Source organism: Squalius cephalus (genome assembly GCF_949319135.1).
Source record: "Squalius cephalus genome assembly, chromosome: 12".
Classification (NCBI taxonomy): Eukaryota; Metazoa; Chordata; class Actinopteri; order Cypriniformes; family Leuciscidae; genus Squalius; species Squalius cephalus.
This window is the reverse complement of record NC_137133.1, coordinates 13352872-13369419: the sequence shown is the minus strand read 5'-3', so window position 1 is coordinate 13369419 and position 16548 is coordinate 13352872. Positions and strand designations below refer to the sequence as shown.

The window sequence follows — 16548 nt, the reverse complement described above, 5'->3', positions numbered from 1 at the left end:
TGCTCGAAACGCCACCTTTGTCAGAGTCCGTTAATAAACGTCAATATTTTTTGGAGCTGAGGTGTGCTGACTTATTATTTTCTGTTTTATTTTTGGCCGAGCACACACTTTGAGCAATCTGCAAGTGATGTGCTTTTTTTGTGTGTTTTGTGAAAATGTATAAAATTACATTTATCCAGTTAAAAGTCAGAAGAGACAGACTTGTGCAGTGTTAATTTTAATTTAAATGAGTTTCTGGTGCTGTATCGAGTGATTTAAAAAAAAAAATATATATATATATATATATATATATATATATTTTTTTTTTTTATATGTAATATTTATTATAAATGTAATCTTTATTATAAATGTAATCTAAGTTTAATCTATTTATACAAATGTATTCTATTTATATAAATGTATTTCTTATGTGAATTTATTTGTACACATTTATATATTTAATCTATTTATAGTTGTTAAATTTAATCAATTAATTTTAACAAATTGAATCCATTTATATACATTTTATTATTAAAGAATTACTTATGATTTTTTTTTTTACATTAAATCTCTTATACATTTAACCAATAAAAGTTTTTTATTATATACAATTTATTTGTATTTAATTTTCTGATTAATTTATGGAATAAATTATTCATAAATAAGAAATACATTTATATAAATGACATTTGTATAAATGCATTAAACCTAGATTAAATTTATAATAAATATTAAATTTATATGAATATATAGATTAAATAAATACATTTAATTTAAATAACCAAGCTCCTCATGCCAGAGTCAAGTATCTCTTAAACATGTTAACATGTTAAGAAGCTCTGGAGTCAAATTAAACCTTTATGTAAATAGATTAAACTTTCTTTTTTTTTAATTTATGAATTTTATTTGCTTGTATAAACATTTATTTATTTTTAAGTAATTTCTGGCTTCATAGTGCAGTGTTTATCATTCGACTGTTTTCAGGTGATCCTTCAGTAGCGAAGTCTCAGTTGCTGCGTTATGTTTTGTTCACGGCACCAAGGGCGATTCCCACCACTGGACGAGGCTCATCTGGGGTTGGTCTGACAGCAGCGGTCACAACTGATCAAGAGACGGGTAACGCTTTGTTGACAAGTACACATGCATACGTTCACCCAAAAAAAGCAGACATTTCTAGACAAAAGTCTAAGACAAATCATTTCACTCATTGTGTATAGTGGAAATGTTTCTATTCCTCCAAGTATTCAACTTTTTCAAAAATTTAATTGTCAAAATCATTAATTCAAATCTGACAAAAATGGCATCTTAAAATTGGCATGATGAAGCTAAAAACTTTAAAGGGGGGGTGAAATGCTCATTTTCACTCAATCTCCTGTTAATCTTGAGTACCTATAGAGTAGTATTGCATCCTTCATATCTCCAAAACGTCTTTAGTTTTATTATATTTATAAGTTAAAGATTGGCTGTACCGAGTCTTTCCGGAAAAAACCGAGCGGCTGGGGGCGGGCCGTGTGGGCGGTGTGCTATAGCTGTGCTAACTGATCTAACAACAACACAGAGAGACATTTGAAGTAGTTTACTCACCGTGACTGCTCGATCCTTAAGCATTAGACGATCTGCAAATAAGTCGATCTGGGCTTTGTTTATAAAACAATCATCGTCGAAATGCAGGGAACAAAGAGTCGTGCACAACCTCCGTTGATGCTTCGAAAAAACAAACTCCATCCACTATTCCCTTAACGCTGGGTTCTTTGGGAATCTGTGCAGGGTTGTCTTGCCCTGCCAACCAAAAACCCACTTCTTTGGTGACATTGACTTCCCTAAAAGCCGAGCATAGCGCTTTGAGGTAACGTACTGCTTTCGCTCTCTTCTCTCTCTGGTCTGCGAGTGCGCGCGCGGCCGCGGAGAAGTGCCCTTAGGACCCATATAAGGAAATTCCGCTCTATCTTACGTAAGACAGAGCCATACTCGAAAAAAACTTTCCGAAACTTGTGACAAACCGAAAGGAGTATTTTTGGAACAAAAATACTCCTTCAAACGTACAACTTAACTTTTGAAACTTTGTCCATGTTTAGCATGGGAATCCAACTCTTTAACAGTGTAAAAAACTCAGTATGCATGAAACAGCAATTCACCCCCCCTTTAAAGTGTGTTTTATCTGGCTAATCCAGGTGAGCGTCGTTTGGAGGCCGGAGCCATGGTTCTTGCTGACAGAGGTGTGGTGTGCATTGATGAATTTGACAAGATGTCTGACATGGACCGAACAGCCATCCATGAGGTGATGGAGCAGGGAAGGGTCACCATTTCCAAAGCTGGGATTCAGGCCAGGCTTAATGCTCGCTGCAGTGTGTTAGCTGCTGCTAACCCAGTGTATGGAAGGGTAAATAATGACTATTGGCTTGACTGGTTAAAATATATAGGGGTAGTTGGTTTGCTTTAGTTTCTAATAATCCTACTGTATTCTTCACCTAGTATGACCAGTATAAAACCCCAATGGAGAACATCGGGCTCCAGGATTCCTTGCTTTCCCGATTCGATCTGCTCTTCATTGTTCTGGATCAGATGGATCCAGATAGCGATCGGGAGATCTCGGAGCATGTGCTGCGGATGCATCGGTACAGAACGCCGGGGGAGCCGGAGGGAACAGGTGAGACTCACGGGCTTAGCTTGAGGGGGGGCAGACTCACCTGGGGGAAATTAATAGAAATGACCATTCTTTCTAAAGAAATATAAAGTAAACATTTGGTAATACATACATTTTTCTCCAAATGTCACAAATAAACAGCAATAGGCACGATTGAATATGTATGTGTCGTTATTTGATTTCAATGTTATGGTTAACGAAAACTGAAACTAATTAAAGCATTTCAAATATGCTAAAATAGAATAACATAGCCTATGAATGTTAGATTAAAAAACAACTAGAACTCTTGCCTTTAAAACTAACTGAATTAAAAATGCACCTATAAGCCTGTTTACACTTCTACCACCAGTGTTATCTGGCGTCAGAACGCACACACATAGATATAGATATAGATATAGATAGGTTTGGCTATATATTTATATTAACGTAATTTATATTTTTAAATGGATATTTTAAATGCTATTTGCACACCTGAGTTTATAAGAAAATATAATAATGTAATTTTTTTTTTTTTACATATGTACTTGTGTATGTGTATAGAGAGAATATAAAAAAATATGTAAAATAACATTTCATCACTATACGTGCGTCTAATGAGAGCAATGTATTATGTAAAATATTGTATAGACAGTAAAATATTTGATTTTCATTTACATTATATTTCTCTCTCTACACACACATACATTTACATTACACTGTATTACATTTAGTGTAACCTGTACAGCACTTGGAATGTCTCATGGACCACAGTTTGAGATCTACGCTCTTCAGTTTTCAGCTTTAGTCAGCTGTTGCGCTCATTCTGTCATGTCTATACCAACAGCGATGCCACTGGGAAGTACAGTAGATGTATTCGCCACAGAAGACCCAAACATCACAGAAGCATCTGAGCAGGAGCTACAAATCTATGAGAAAAAAAACAATGTCCTGCATGGCCACAGGAAGAAAAAGTACATATTTCTTAATGTTTCCTTAGAAAGTTGTGTAACATTGTCAGTCTACCATAATCCGTGCTCATCATAATCATTTGAAAGGGAGAAGATTGTTACCATGGAGTTCATCAGGAAGTACATCCATGTTGCTAAGCTGGTGAAGCCAGTCCTCACACAGGAGGCGTCGGACTACATAGCAGAGGAGTATTCCAGACTCCGGAGCCATGACCAAGTCAACAGTGACTCCGCCAGGGTCTGTTGTTTTGTACATAAATAAATGTTTATTTTATGCATCATACTACTGTTACTCTGGAATTGCTTGGTTTGGTATAGACCGACTGTGTCCGTTCCCACAGACGATGCCTGTGACTGCTCGAGCTCTGGAGACCATGATTCGACTGTCCACAGCTCACGCCAAGGCCCGCATGAGTAAAACCATTGATCTGGGAGATGCAGAAGCAGCACTTGAACTCATGCAGTTTGCGTATTTCAAAAAGGTATGTAACTGTTCACATCTAGAACTGATTGTAGTTCGTTGTCATCTGCGTTTCATGTAATTCGGCATGACTTTGTAGATTCTGGAGAAGGATAAGAAGAGGAAGGTACCCGAGGACTCTGAGCTGGATGTCTCTCAGAGCCAAGAGACAGAGAGTCAAAGGAACCTCAGGTCAGTGTGAATGGGAGGTTGACGTTACAGTAAGAGTGTTTGAGTAGTAGGTGTGAGCTGACTCTGTCTACAGGAAGCGTTCTCGCATCTCTAAAGATGATGATGTGGAAATGACTCAAGAAGGAGAAGACTCTGACCCTTATGATTTCACCGAAGAGGAAAACAGTAGGTCAACTGATTCAGTTTGACTTTCTCAGTTAGCTTTGCTAGAAACCAATGCAGGTTCTTGTTCAATTGTTGTACTAAATGTGACCCTGGACCACGAAACCAGTCACAAATCGCACGGGTATATTTGTGGCAATAGCCAAAATGATCAAAATAGGTCAAAATGATCGATTTTTCTTTTATGCCAAAAATCATTAGGATATTAAATAAAGATCATGTTCCAGAGATTGTATATATATAAATATATTGTACATTTCCTACCGTAAATGTATAAAAGGTTTATTTTTTTTAGTGGATGCAGCAAAATCACGAACATAAATGGACAACTTTAAAGGCGATTTTTCTCAATGTTTCGATTAATTAGTTAATTTTTGTTGTTGTTTTTGCACCCTCAGATTCCAGATTTTCAGATTGTTGTATCTCGGCCGAATATTGTCCTGTCCTATCCTAACAAACCAAATGTATACATCTCAATTTAAAAAAAATGACCCTTGTGACTGGTTTTGTGGTCCAGGGTCACAAATGTCAAGGCTATTCAACCCAGTTATTTTTTTTATTTTTTTACTCTACACTGAATTTTAACCCTATAAAGCCATTCAACATGATCAAAACGTTGCTGAAAAAAACTGTTCTACGTGCCTCCTTTCGTCTGATTAATTTTATTTTATTTTTTTAAAGTTAAAGGCCTTTTAATATAATTCTAATAACACCCCCTTCATGTTGTGGTTTAGACAGTCTTTTTGAGCTTCAAAACTAAACATAAAGAATAACTTTTAATTTGCCAGCAATATTTTAAGATGAACATTTGCTGGACTAAAGCAACTTGGGTTTACTTGATTATCCATATATACATTTTTAGAAAAAAGTCATAGAACTTATATTTGTAGATCTCTTAAACGTCATTGTATTGAATTGCATTATGTTTGCCCTAAACAATAAAAACTACAGATCTTTAATCATATAACAGTGCATTTAGATATCATCTAAGACATTATCAGGATATATATAGTGTTAACTGAAATATGCAAGTAGTCTACTGTTGTTTGTGCAAGTATACTGCTATAAATATCTTATTGATTTGCTTTACAATCAATCATGAATTCGTCTTACTTTTTGGCCATAAAATATCAACAACAGCACCAAATTTCGCATATTTTTTGTTCAGTTTGTCCCTGACTTTATTTCAGGCTTTACAGGGTTAATATTTTGAATATATTCAGTGGCATTATAAATTTGAAACTGGTCCAAATGTGGTTATGATGATGATGATGATGTTAATGACGACAGCTCAGCCGAGTCAGAAGAGCAAGCCAGTGTCTCAGAGGAGCAGTCAGAGGAAGAAGGTTGACATCAGTCAAGACAGGTACAACAGAGTCTTCATTTTCAGATGTCAGATTCTGGCCTGTGCTAATAATGTGAATTTTTTTTTTTTTTCTTGACACATTATTCTTCCACTACTAGAGTTTGCACTACATTGATACACTTATTCCACCAGAGTACATTTGGAATCTCTCATTCTCTCCCCCAAATCCACTGTTGAAAACTGTCAAAATGATTATTTAAAAAGCAAAATTGTAAGAACACCAATTTAAACTAAGTATGAAAAATATTGTCTGCTCCTTGACAATGATCTCTGTTGAGTTTGTCAATTCAACAGGCTAACTGGACATTAGATATGGAAACTGATTTTTGACAGACTTTCATTTGCATCATTTTTAGACTGAAAGTCTTCAAGGCGGCTCTACTGAAGGCCTTTAAGGTGACCCGGACTCAGTCTGTGGCAGTGCCTGATCTCCTGACTCACATTAACAAAGACCAGAATGAGGAGTTTGACCAGAACGAGATTAACCTTCTGCTGGAGCGCATGCAAGATGACAACCAGATCATGCTCTCAGAGGATGTGGTGTTTCTCATCTAAAGGATTGCCAATAAACCGGTGCAGCTTTTGCAAATTCAGAGATGTAGATAACATTGCAAATATTTATATGCCAGCACTTTGTAACAAATGACTAATAAATTGTGTGAGCATTAATATTTGTGCTTTTTTGATTGTGCATTTTATTCTTTATTATTTTGTATCCTTTTTTTATTGTAGGTTTTTGAGTTCTATAAATTTTAAAGGCAAGTCATGATTCCATAGATCAAGCTCAGTAATAAAGGACAGATTCCAGAAAATTTTATTTTTCTCCATAGAGGCTTCATGATATATTCTGCATTCATGATGTCATTAGGCCCTGCTTTTTAGTCCACTGTTCATTTTAAATGGACATTTGGGGTTCTGTAAGAGAAAATTCAGTATAATAGGAGTTAGATGCATTTAATATTTCAGTTATAAGGTGTGGAAAGAGAGAACTGAATTGGGTAAATGGACACTCACAACCATCTGTCCTCTCTGGCTCAATCTCTCTTTCCATCTGTCGTCTTCTCCTTTGCACGTAGAACAGTACACTCGCAACAAGACCAAGGAACATGGCAGCACCCACAAAGATGCTAACTGCCACCGTTGTTGTAGAGCTTCCATTGGAGTCTTCAATCTGTAATCGCTGATCTCTGATTTCCGGTCTCCAAAACTCTCTCGACTGAGGCTCCAAAAGTCCAGTCACATCTATTGACGAAGTTACACATTCAAACTTAAGTCAACTTCTGTCATATTTCATAGGAATTTCACAGGAATGGAATAAAAACTTACTGCTCACATACCCTCAAGGGAGAGGAGGAAGATGACATCATCTCCTTTAATGAAGCTCCGACTCTTCAGACGATCATGTGTGATGTAATTGCTGGTACCATAACCGGGTCCCCGGTAGAATGAACTGCCGTCTGTGTCAGTGACTCGACTGCCTACTTTTCGTGGGTCATCCCAGAAATACTCCACATTACCCATGGCTGCACAAAAGAGAGAAGATATTTATAAAACGTCTTTTCTTGTCATTTATCTCTATAAGGCTACGTATACATTAATCCAGATAGATTTGAAAATGCATGTTTTTCTTTACTTTTTGGCATTTTTGTCTTGTGAAAACTGAGCTTTTTGAAGACCCTTTCCTATAAGTGGATAAATCAGAAAATGTTTCTGCATTGTAGAGTGGACTGAAAACTATTACGGATGTTTTGACATGTGATGCATATTGTACCCACCTATGGTTATACCGGTGTTGTGCCTAATTCTGACCCCCGCCAAATTATTACCCCCCTAGTATTGGTAGGTTTAGGATTAGTTGTGGGGGAGGGGTTAAGATTAGGAAATCAGGTAGTGACCCTATTTGGACATTGGCTGCTTCACTTTTCTACAATTTCTACTTGAGTGTGAAGGTGTGTCGTCCATCTTCTTTTACAATCTGTTAGAAACTCATGGAAAATGTTTGATACGCTAGTGTGGACGGAGAGTGTTTGGAAGTGAATATGCAGTTTACAAACATATCTGAATGAATGTAGCCTGAATTATCTAGAACCAAGTATCTGTAGAAGCATTTATGGCTCATAAAAATGCCTAATAACTGCTGCTTTCATGCCTCCCTAACTCTGTTTATATCTTACAGTCAGTGGAGGTCTTGGTTGGATCAGTAGTGATCATCCTCATGTTGTTCATGCGGTGTTGGATGTCTGGATTCTGGTCCATCAGCTCCATGGATGCTTGTCGCCATGGACATGGCCATTGGAGATTGTCATCATAAGGTCCAGAGGTCAAGTGAAGGTAGATTCCCATTTTATCTGGGCTATTCGTCAAGCCATTAATGTACAAACCAATCTGAAATGAGTAACCATCTGGGGATAGGAAGCGGGGGCTGTAGGTTTTGGCACCGGCAGCAGCTGTAGCAAGAAGCCTGGTAAAATCTCGAATACGCCAAGTGAACTGAGGACACTGGGTCTCTGAGAGGTTGATGTCGTCCAGAGAAAGACCACCCTTTGATGCATCTCTTCCTTTAACTCCTTCAAACACCACTCTGAATTTATCAGAGACATCTAGCGTCACATGGTATAGTTCCCAGGAGTCTTTAAGTCCACCTAAATAGCACAAGTATACATTACCCATAGCATAACAATTTATCCTTAAGGTGTGGTCACTAAATTTCGCAGAAGTCACTTTCAAATCAAGCAGCTTTCTGTTGGTCAGTGCGTCGAATTCATGTACTCAACTTGGACACGAGCGATAAATTTGTGGGGAACTTTTTCGCCCCCACACAAAACTCCCAAACTTGTGGATCCCGATTGGAAAGACTAGATATCGTTTCGCCACAACGGTAAATGTGACCGCACCTTTAAGGCGTGGTCACTTTAGTCAAATTTAAAAACATCCACTGTCGATAGTGAGAGATGTTCTAAAAGCGCAGAACGTGATTTCACCAAGTACAACAGGTTCCTGGATCAACATCTTTTGATGATCCTGGAACAACATTCCTGTTCGAAAATGTATTCCTTACGTATAAGTTATCCCTAAAATCAGAGGGAAATGATAGGTGAATAACACTGATTGAGAGGCACCTAACCCTGGTTTTAACCCTAAACTTGACATAAACTGTAAACTTGTCCTTCAAATCTGATCAGTTGATTGGAATGTTGTTCCAGGATCAACAAAAATGTTGATCCAGCAAAATGTTGTAGGCCTACTTGGTAAAATCTGGTTCTGCTATAAAGCAGCTCACACAGAAGTCACTTTCAAACCAAGCAGCTTTCTGTTGGTCAAGACGTTGAATTTACGTGGCTAACTTGAACACAAGTGAAATCTGCGTGCATGGGGAACTTTTTTGCTCTCACACGAAATTCCCAATCAAGCAGATTCCTATTGGAATGACAGGATTTTGTCTGCAAATTTTCGCTGAGCAACGGTACATGTGACCCCACCTTTCACAGTAAATAATTCTTGATTTGGGGTTTTAAATAATTGGATTTATTACCACTGATCTTCTTAATGAGTCTCAGGTTTCCTTTGGGATTTTCAGCGGTGTATTCGCGCACCCAGATGTTTAGCTGGTCATCGGCGCCCCCACTGCTGTAATGATAGAACTGCAGGCATTGGGAGCGTCTTTTGGGATAAAAGAGGCGACTTTCCAGGTAAGCATTGTTTCCTTGGGTACCTGTGGCTGTGCTGAAATGCATGAAGAACCCAACCCCTGTAAAAGTAAACATTTTATCAGATAATAAGCTACTAAGCCAGTCTTGTCGCTTTTTCACACCTCTTTGAACCTCATAATGGAGTTTAAAGATAATTTTGCATGTCATATAGCAACCCTTGACAAGAAGAGTCTAGAGAAGGTCAAAGAATGAGATTTCCTTATTGTGTCGGTAAAATATGTTTATCATGAAGACCAAAGTGCCACCATAATAATATCATAAAAGAGTAATCAATGCAGGATTATGGACTTTGAATTATGAAACTTTTTACACAGTGGTGGTATACCAGTGAACAGACAACATTAATTAAACAAATATGTTTTCCACGTGATACCGTCCCATTTAGGATAATCTTTGGCCTAACTATGATATAAGTGACTATGATATGATATAACAATGATTTTCACGCATTGTTAATCAGATAGTTAACATCAGAAATATTTTAAAAAAATCTTACAATAATGTACATTCTTAACACTATACTTTGTGTTAAATTAGCTTTTAAAAAAAGATGCAAATAAGTCATTTTTCTTAAGTAAATTTTGCAAAAATATTTGCTATGTGAGTATTATTCACATGAAACCCCAGCTACAGTAACAAAAATGCGATTTCTTTTTCTTTTTTTCTTTTTGCTAACATTCCCATTAAGTAATGAAAACGTTATTTCTGAATCTTCCCTGTCCAAAATGTCCAGGTTTTAAATGTTTTAAAGGGGACATATCATGCTAAATGCACTTTTTTAGCCCTTAAATGCATTTTGTTGTATATTTGGAGTGTTTAGAAGTACAGAAAAGATTAAATTATTCTCTTCAGGTGCTTCGTTGATATCTGTATATTCTGTTTTGGTCATATTTTTCAACCTGTTCAGATTTTTCTGTTATCTATGACGTTTTTTGAACTATCACGTCACAGTATTTGCAGCGGAACTGCCAAATAAGGACATTGACTTCCGGCCCAACACTTCGAGCGATCCGCCATTATTATTTCTCGCTGCAATTTTGTAGTCCAAGCTAAAGGATGCAGAAGTTACGAGACTCGGAGAGGGTAAGTTAAAATGATCGGTTGTTGGATGTAGTAACCCACACGCTTCATTACACCGTCTAATGTAGATGAACTGCCGCGCTTGTGGCGCATGTTTAACTGAAAGAACGAGCAGAGAGAGAGAGAGACCCGGTCTCGCGCGCGCTCGCACTCTCTCTCGGAGCCCGGCGAAAGTGTAAACAAGACATCACCGTCTCCAAACTAGACGCTGTCTTGCTCTCTCTCCCTCGCACATATTAATCACAATAAATCGACACGGTGGTAAAAGGTCGGAAGACCAAAGTTCCATGTGTAAATACAGTAACACACCATTGCGATACATCCATATGAAGACGTTGTTCTGCAGGTTCGTCGTCTTCATTTTTATCTCGCTCCGGCTCCAACTCTGGCTCGAACATGTAAGGCTGGATGGACAAGTCTTCCGTTGTTGACATTTTGTTAATAACGTGTGAATAAAAAGTTTCTGTGCCGCTAGATAATCCTATCTCTGCTATCAGACTACAAAAATGGCCGAACGGGGTGGAGTTGAACCTCTGCAAACTGGAGAGGGGGCGGGGTATGAAGTGTCTCAATTGTATTTAAAGAGACCGCACCAAAACGAGTTGCTTTCAGAGGCACCTCAGAAAAGGGGTAAAAAAGGGGCCCGTGGAGCTATAATAATGAGGAATTCAGACCCAAGCATTGCAGTTCCGCTTTATATAGACCACAAATGTATGATTTATATGTAAAAAGGAACAATTTAAAAGCATGATATGTCTCCTTTAACAACGTTTTACGTTTTTGAACAAAAATGTGAACGTTAAGGGAACATTCCATTTTATAATTTTGCAAACATTATAGGAAACTTTTGAATGTTCTCTGAAACAGGTAGTAACATTTAAACGTTTTGAGAACATTACGGACGAGTTAACTTTGAACAAACATTCTATTAATGTTACTGGAAGTAAAAATGTATAAAACAGTAGGTAAAAAGTAGGCTATACCGGATGACTTACTACTTCCAACGAAGTGCGCATGTGATGAACACTTTACTATCCCATGAGGCCACAGGAGAGGATTTATGAATAGCAGTGAAGCGAAGTACCTGTAACTGATCGCCAAGTAAGTTTCAACTAGAAACTTAGAAAACTAGTTCCAACTAGACATTATGCGATTTTGGACACAGCTAATCACAACCAATCAGAAAATATTAATAATAATAATTTGAGGTTATGTTATGGGGATTTTGGACCAATGAGATTTCACAATGGGCGGGGCTGCACGATAACTCTGTTAGCATCTGTTAGCTCACTTATGAAGTTTCGTCACCAACAGTTCAATGCAAAACATTGTCGGGTTGAATCCTGCTTTTGTGTTTAGGGGTGTTCATACCTTGACATTGACCCAGAGTGGTGTAGTCCGTCTTTGGACCGCCCTCGACAGTTTGTACACGAGCCCACTTGGCATTTCCACCATCTCCCTGGATCATACCACAGATGTTCGGTTCCTCAAAGTGGCAAGAGTCCAGAAAAGTTGAGGTTGTAGCTGGAAGAAAGCCAAGTATTAGAAGCAAGTAGTCTTTATCTTACCAGTCAGACTAATTTAATTATATTTATAACAAATAATGGAGGATTATTTAACCAGTCAAGGTCAACCAGTCTCCCACAGAAAGTGTTATAAACTGTAATCATAAACTTACTACAATTGTATAGCCTGTTTAGCTTGAGCAGGTCACTGTCACTGAACTCCATGCGTTGACCAATCACATCCAAGAATTCTGGTATCTTGGTAACGATGGTTGGCTCTTGGCCTTTGTTGAAGGACGTCTTACTGTAGTGCATGACCGAAGAGTAATCATAGGGCACACCGAGAGAGCTTGACACCGTTTCATCATATAAATTGAAGTTGTGCTCTTTACCTAAGTGAGAATTAAACCAGGAAACAGTTGCATGTAATAATAGAATATATAAAGTAAAGAGTTTGGCATGATAGAATATCACTAAAAAGAGATTTATTATTCAATGGCATGAAACATGCTTATGAATTCAGTTATTACCCTCTTCAATCTGGTCCCACACTATGGTGACGTAGTCGTCTCTGTCAGTTCTGGATTGCTCGTGCCACAAACCCAACGCATGCAGAAACTCATGCTCCACTGTTCCTAAACGGTCACAGTTTGAACCAATTGACAACTCCTGTTTCCCCATCTGTCGATTCCCCACCTTCGAGTAACATCTGGAACAGAGAAGAATCCTGAATAAATAAGCACCCCTTCGGATTCAGTCAGTGCAAGGGGGAAAGAAAAAGTCCCTCGTACTGTTGCAACTTGCACATGCTATTACTGGCATAAAATATTAGGTAACACTTTATTTCGAAGGTCGACTTTAGACATTTTATGTAGGCCTGCCTTTGCAAATACCCGTCATTAGTGTTTAGTATTAGACTGTTTGCTTAATATCTGCTGACACTTTTTGTTGTAAATTTACTTAGTAGAACATCTAAAGTGGACCATCAAAATAAAGTGTTACCAAATAAATTTTTTGTATAAAAGGGTAGGACTTTTTATGTTTTTGTATTCAAAAAATGAGAGAGCACAATGTTACATCCATTAATATGAATGTGGATAGACTTGATTATTGAGTTTAATGTTTGAAGTTTCCTCACCCGCTGCCTTTAAACACAGAAATGTAGTTTGGCTCTCCACCCCAGGGTTTGAAGTCAATACAGGTCTTGAGTCTGTATTGCTCAAATGCTTTCAGTATCACGCCTTTGGCATTGATCTCTGTTGAAAATTACATACGAATGAGTGAAAGAGCATGTAAAAGAGAGAAAGACAGTGAGTGAGAGATTATAAAAGATTAAGTTAGAATGAGTATGTCAGATAAAGATCAAAGCAATAATTCAACTGAACTGAATTAATAATTTTATAGATTCATCTACCAAGGCTGCTGTCTAGGAAGTACGGCACAGTGGTTGGCCAGCGATACTGTTCACCCAGAATAGTGTTTCTGCTTTCTCCCTGTTAAACACAAACCAAACATGGATTTAGCTTCATTTACACATCCCTGTTATTTAATTTTGCAAGTTACCTTTTATTTTATTTATTGCTTGAAAAATAATGAAAACTTTATTTACACATCCATATTTTATTTACAAAACTTATAGAAAATTAATAACAAAAAAAAAAAAGGTTTAAACCTGAGGTTTAAAGCTACACTGTGTGATTTTTACCCCCATCTAGCGGTGAAATTGTATATGACTACCCAATGAATTTTAGTTTCTGTTCCTCTCAATTCCGAGGGCGTTTTAACTCCTACGGTGGCCGTATTATTCCAAGATTAACATGGCTTCCAGTTATCGACTTCGTCCATGACAATAATAAACAATACGTCTAAAATGAATAAAACTACAGGACAGATGTCAGGAGGTAAACGTCACCCTTGGAATCGGCTATCCCAGCATAATCAGATTAGGCTAACGTTACAATGTGTACACAGTAAAAGCAATTAAAAATTACTAAAACGTACAGTGTCCTTTTTTATATATAGCTTAAAAAATTGCGCCTTTAAAACTATTCATCACCTGTGATCCGTCGCAGCACAGATTTATGTTACAAGGTAAACAATACTTTTCACCATTGATGTGAGGATGAAGTTATACTAGAGGTCGTTCTGGCGTTATGCACAACCATGCTATGGTTAGACAAGCAACTATAAAACTTCGAATTTACACAAATGAATTACAACAGGCTGAATTACCTGTCGAGAAGAAAGCAGGCAACCTCGGCGTCCGTTTTAAAATCTTTTCTCCTCATGAGCTCTTTCCATCTGGGAAAAGTTACTCCAATATTGACTATGGTCTTGCTGATTTGTCTGTCGCGTTGACGTTTTAATTCTCTCTTTCAAATGTGAGTACGCACACACACACACACACACACCACACTATCTTTCAAATCTGCCGGCGCTCGCGAGTAATCTCCCCCTCGCATTCGTCACGGTGTCACTGAGTAATAAAAAACGCAAAAGGCGAAGCTTGAATTTACAGGTATGTCCCTCTTTGGCTAATGTAGTTTCAAGATGGAGGGGCAACATGGCGACCGGCATTCGAACCCCTCACCCGTATGTACTTTCAATGGCAGATTATAAACTTAAGAGAATACTTTATTACTTGAAAGAAGTAAATATATATTAATGAGCACATATATTTTTGAAAGAACTAAGTGATTTTTGCTAAGAATCAACTAAAAAAGTTACACAGTGTAGCTTTAAGCATTTTCTGAAGGTTAATCATCTCCTAAAATTATTTTATTTTGTAATTTTGATGTTTTGTCATGTTTATTGCTTGACAATTTAAAAGCAATATTTTTTCAGATGTCCTAGAAAACAGCTCATATGTATTTAGTTTGACATTTTCTGAATGTTATTGTTACAAGTGAGGCTCTTTTGCACCCGAATATTGACTTTCTCATGTGGACTTAATTTCCTATATGCCCTCATTCCTGGAACTGATCGCACTCTCACCTGCATTTCATCACACACACACTTCTTAAGCAGATCACAACCGCACACATTTTGCAAAGTCTTGATTTGCCTCGGTGATCTTTTCTGAGCATGTATTCATTGTGTATTGTTATACCCGTGTTTGATTTGATTTGGACTGTCACTCGTAGTTGATTCTTGCCTTGACCCTTGCCTGCTATTTGGACTCTGTACGTTTGCTGCATGCCAAACCGGACTACTGTTTGTTTCTGTCGCTGCCATTGTAGACTGCAACTTTATAACTCTGGTTTTTAATAAAACTGCAGATGGATCCTCATCCTGTAGACCCGTCATTTCAGATAAGCATCTCCTAAATTATTATTTTTTTTTTGTAATTATTTTAAAAATAATTAAGTTTGTTAATTCTTTGTTAATCACAGAAACTGTATGTACACGTCCTAAATTTTAGTTACAGATCTCACAAAAAAAAATAATAGTTTAAAAAAATGTGACTTTAAATGTAAAAAAATAAATAAATTTGTTTGACATCCTGAGGTTTGTCAAACATTTTCTAAAGGGTTAAGCATTTCCTAATAAATATATATATATATATATATATATATTTTTTTTTTTACCGGGTTCTGGTCCTGTTTTGTACCCTGTTCATGGAAAGTACTATGAGAACCTGTTTTATAAAACACTGACCTTCTCTATCAGAATGTCTCCTTCCACCAGGTGAAGTCCTGCCTCTGTTGAACAACACAGCGGTTACTGCAAAAGTATAATCGAAATAATGCTACAGATTTAAGACGCATATTAATGTTTTCACAAACCTTCATTTATTTCAAATATGTCCTGGTCTTTTCCATTATCTACATCAATCTCTGTTTTGCCTAAAAGAAAAGTCAAAGAAGCATAGAATATAAAATCCTTTAAAATCAAATGTTATTTTGAAAGAATATGATTATAATGACTCACCTGACAGTGAAGATGTTGGCTTTGAAAGAAAACATTTGAGGAAAGTGTCAAAGGTGCGCATTTACATCAACAAATAATGACAGTGCAAGCCTTGATATTGTATGAAATACAACTTGTGTTTAACATGTATTATATGATCACAAAATTGTAGTTTTCTATGACATACCCCGACACTGAAAGTACTGAATTGTGGACTCACCAAACCCAGGACTGCGGTACATAAGAATAGAATGAGAAATGTGTGGAGAGATGCCATGAGATCGCTTTACTCTTGAGTTATTCTCTTCAAAATATCAGTGTATATATGTGTATGAACCAATTTATAGTTCTTGAGAGCTTAGTCTGCAATGATAAGAGCTTGCAGCTGATAGGATATGCTTTATGATGGTCACCATGATATTATTACATGATAAAATTAGTTATTGATAATGACTTGGCTTAGAGTTTGAGGTTTAATTGCACACTATATAAATTATAAATGCACTTCATGAAGTCTGCGATGAAAACATTTCCACAGAAGGTTGTTTCACAGTAACTTTTATTTCACAAATATATATTTTACAGTGTGCATGC

The 16548-nt window shown here is 37.0% G+C and overlaps 3 protein-coding genes across 7 annotated transcripts in view; 1 reads left to right on the top strand and 2 right to left on the bottom strand.

The window, feature by feature from the left end:
* Positions 1-16548, top strand: part of mcm3l (MCM3 minichromosome maintenance deficient 3, like) — a 46557-nt gene that overhangs the window by 4403 nt on the left and 25606 nt on the right. The window contains exons 8-17 of one of the 3 annotated variants that reach the window (XM_079889081.1): positions 964-1095; positions 2151-2359; positions 2452-2626; positions 3447-3573; positions 3658-3808; positions 3912-4052; positions 4131-4222; positions 4296-4387; positions 5675-5750; positions 6107-6320. In XM_079889081.1, coding sequence (XP_079745207.1) covers positions 964-1095; positions 2151-2359; positions 2452-2626; positions 3447-3573; positions 3658-3808; positions 3912-4052; positions 4131-4222; positions 4296-4387; positions 5675-5750; positions 6107-6305 — 1394 coding nt within the window. In that variant the 3' untranslated portion in view covers positions 6306-6320. Of the gene's footprint in view, positions 1-963; positions 1096-2150; positions 2360-2451; positions 2627-3446; positions 3574-3657; positions 3809-3911; positions 4053-4130; positions 4223-4295; positions 4388-5674; positions 5751-6106; positions 6321-16548 lie in introns of those variants that run through there. The other 2 variants (XM_079889083.1, XM_079889082.1) reach the window with 2 other exon arrangements.
* Positions 1-16548, bottom strand: part of LOC307168828 (MARVEL domain-containing protein 3) — a 30172-nt gene that overhangs the window by 11802 nt on the left and 1822 nt on the right. The window lies entirely within an intron of this gene.
* Positions 6479-16339, bottom strand: LOC307168822 (meprin A subunit beta-like). Of its 2 annotated transcripts, XM_079889087.1 has the most exons (14): positions 16175-16338; positions 15976-15994; positions 15831-15890; positions 15703-15746; positions 13460-13538; positions 13184-13301; positions 12576-12754; positions 12219-12437; positions 11912-12064; positions 9283-9498; positions 7925-8392; positions 7088-7273; positions 6765-6992; positions 6479-6665 (listed from the first exon to the last, which is right to left on the bottom strand). In XM_079889087.1, coding segments are annotated over exons 1-14 (2028 nt in total). In that variant the 5' UTR covers positions 16232-16338; the 3' UTR covers positions 6479-6663. The 2 variants fall into 2 exon arrangements, with proteins under 2 accessions (XP_079745213.1, XP_079745212.1); XM_079889086.1 differs by lacking the exon at positions 15976-15994 and having other exon boundaries at positions 16150-16339.

Coding starts and splice junctions, on each gene's coding strand:
- LOC307168822 (XM_079889086.1), bottom strand. CDS start 16,231: ATGGCATCTCTCCACACATTTCTCATTCTATTCTTATGTACCGCAGTC. Junction 13,539..15,702: donor GAGACATTCTGATAGAGAAG/GTCAGTGTTTTA, acceptor TGTGTTTAACAG/GGAGAAAGCAGAAACACTAT. Junction 12,438..12,575: donor GTGGGACCAGATTGAAGAGG/GTAATAACTGAA, acceptor ATTCTCACTTAG/GTAAAGAGCACAACTTCAAT.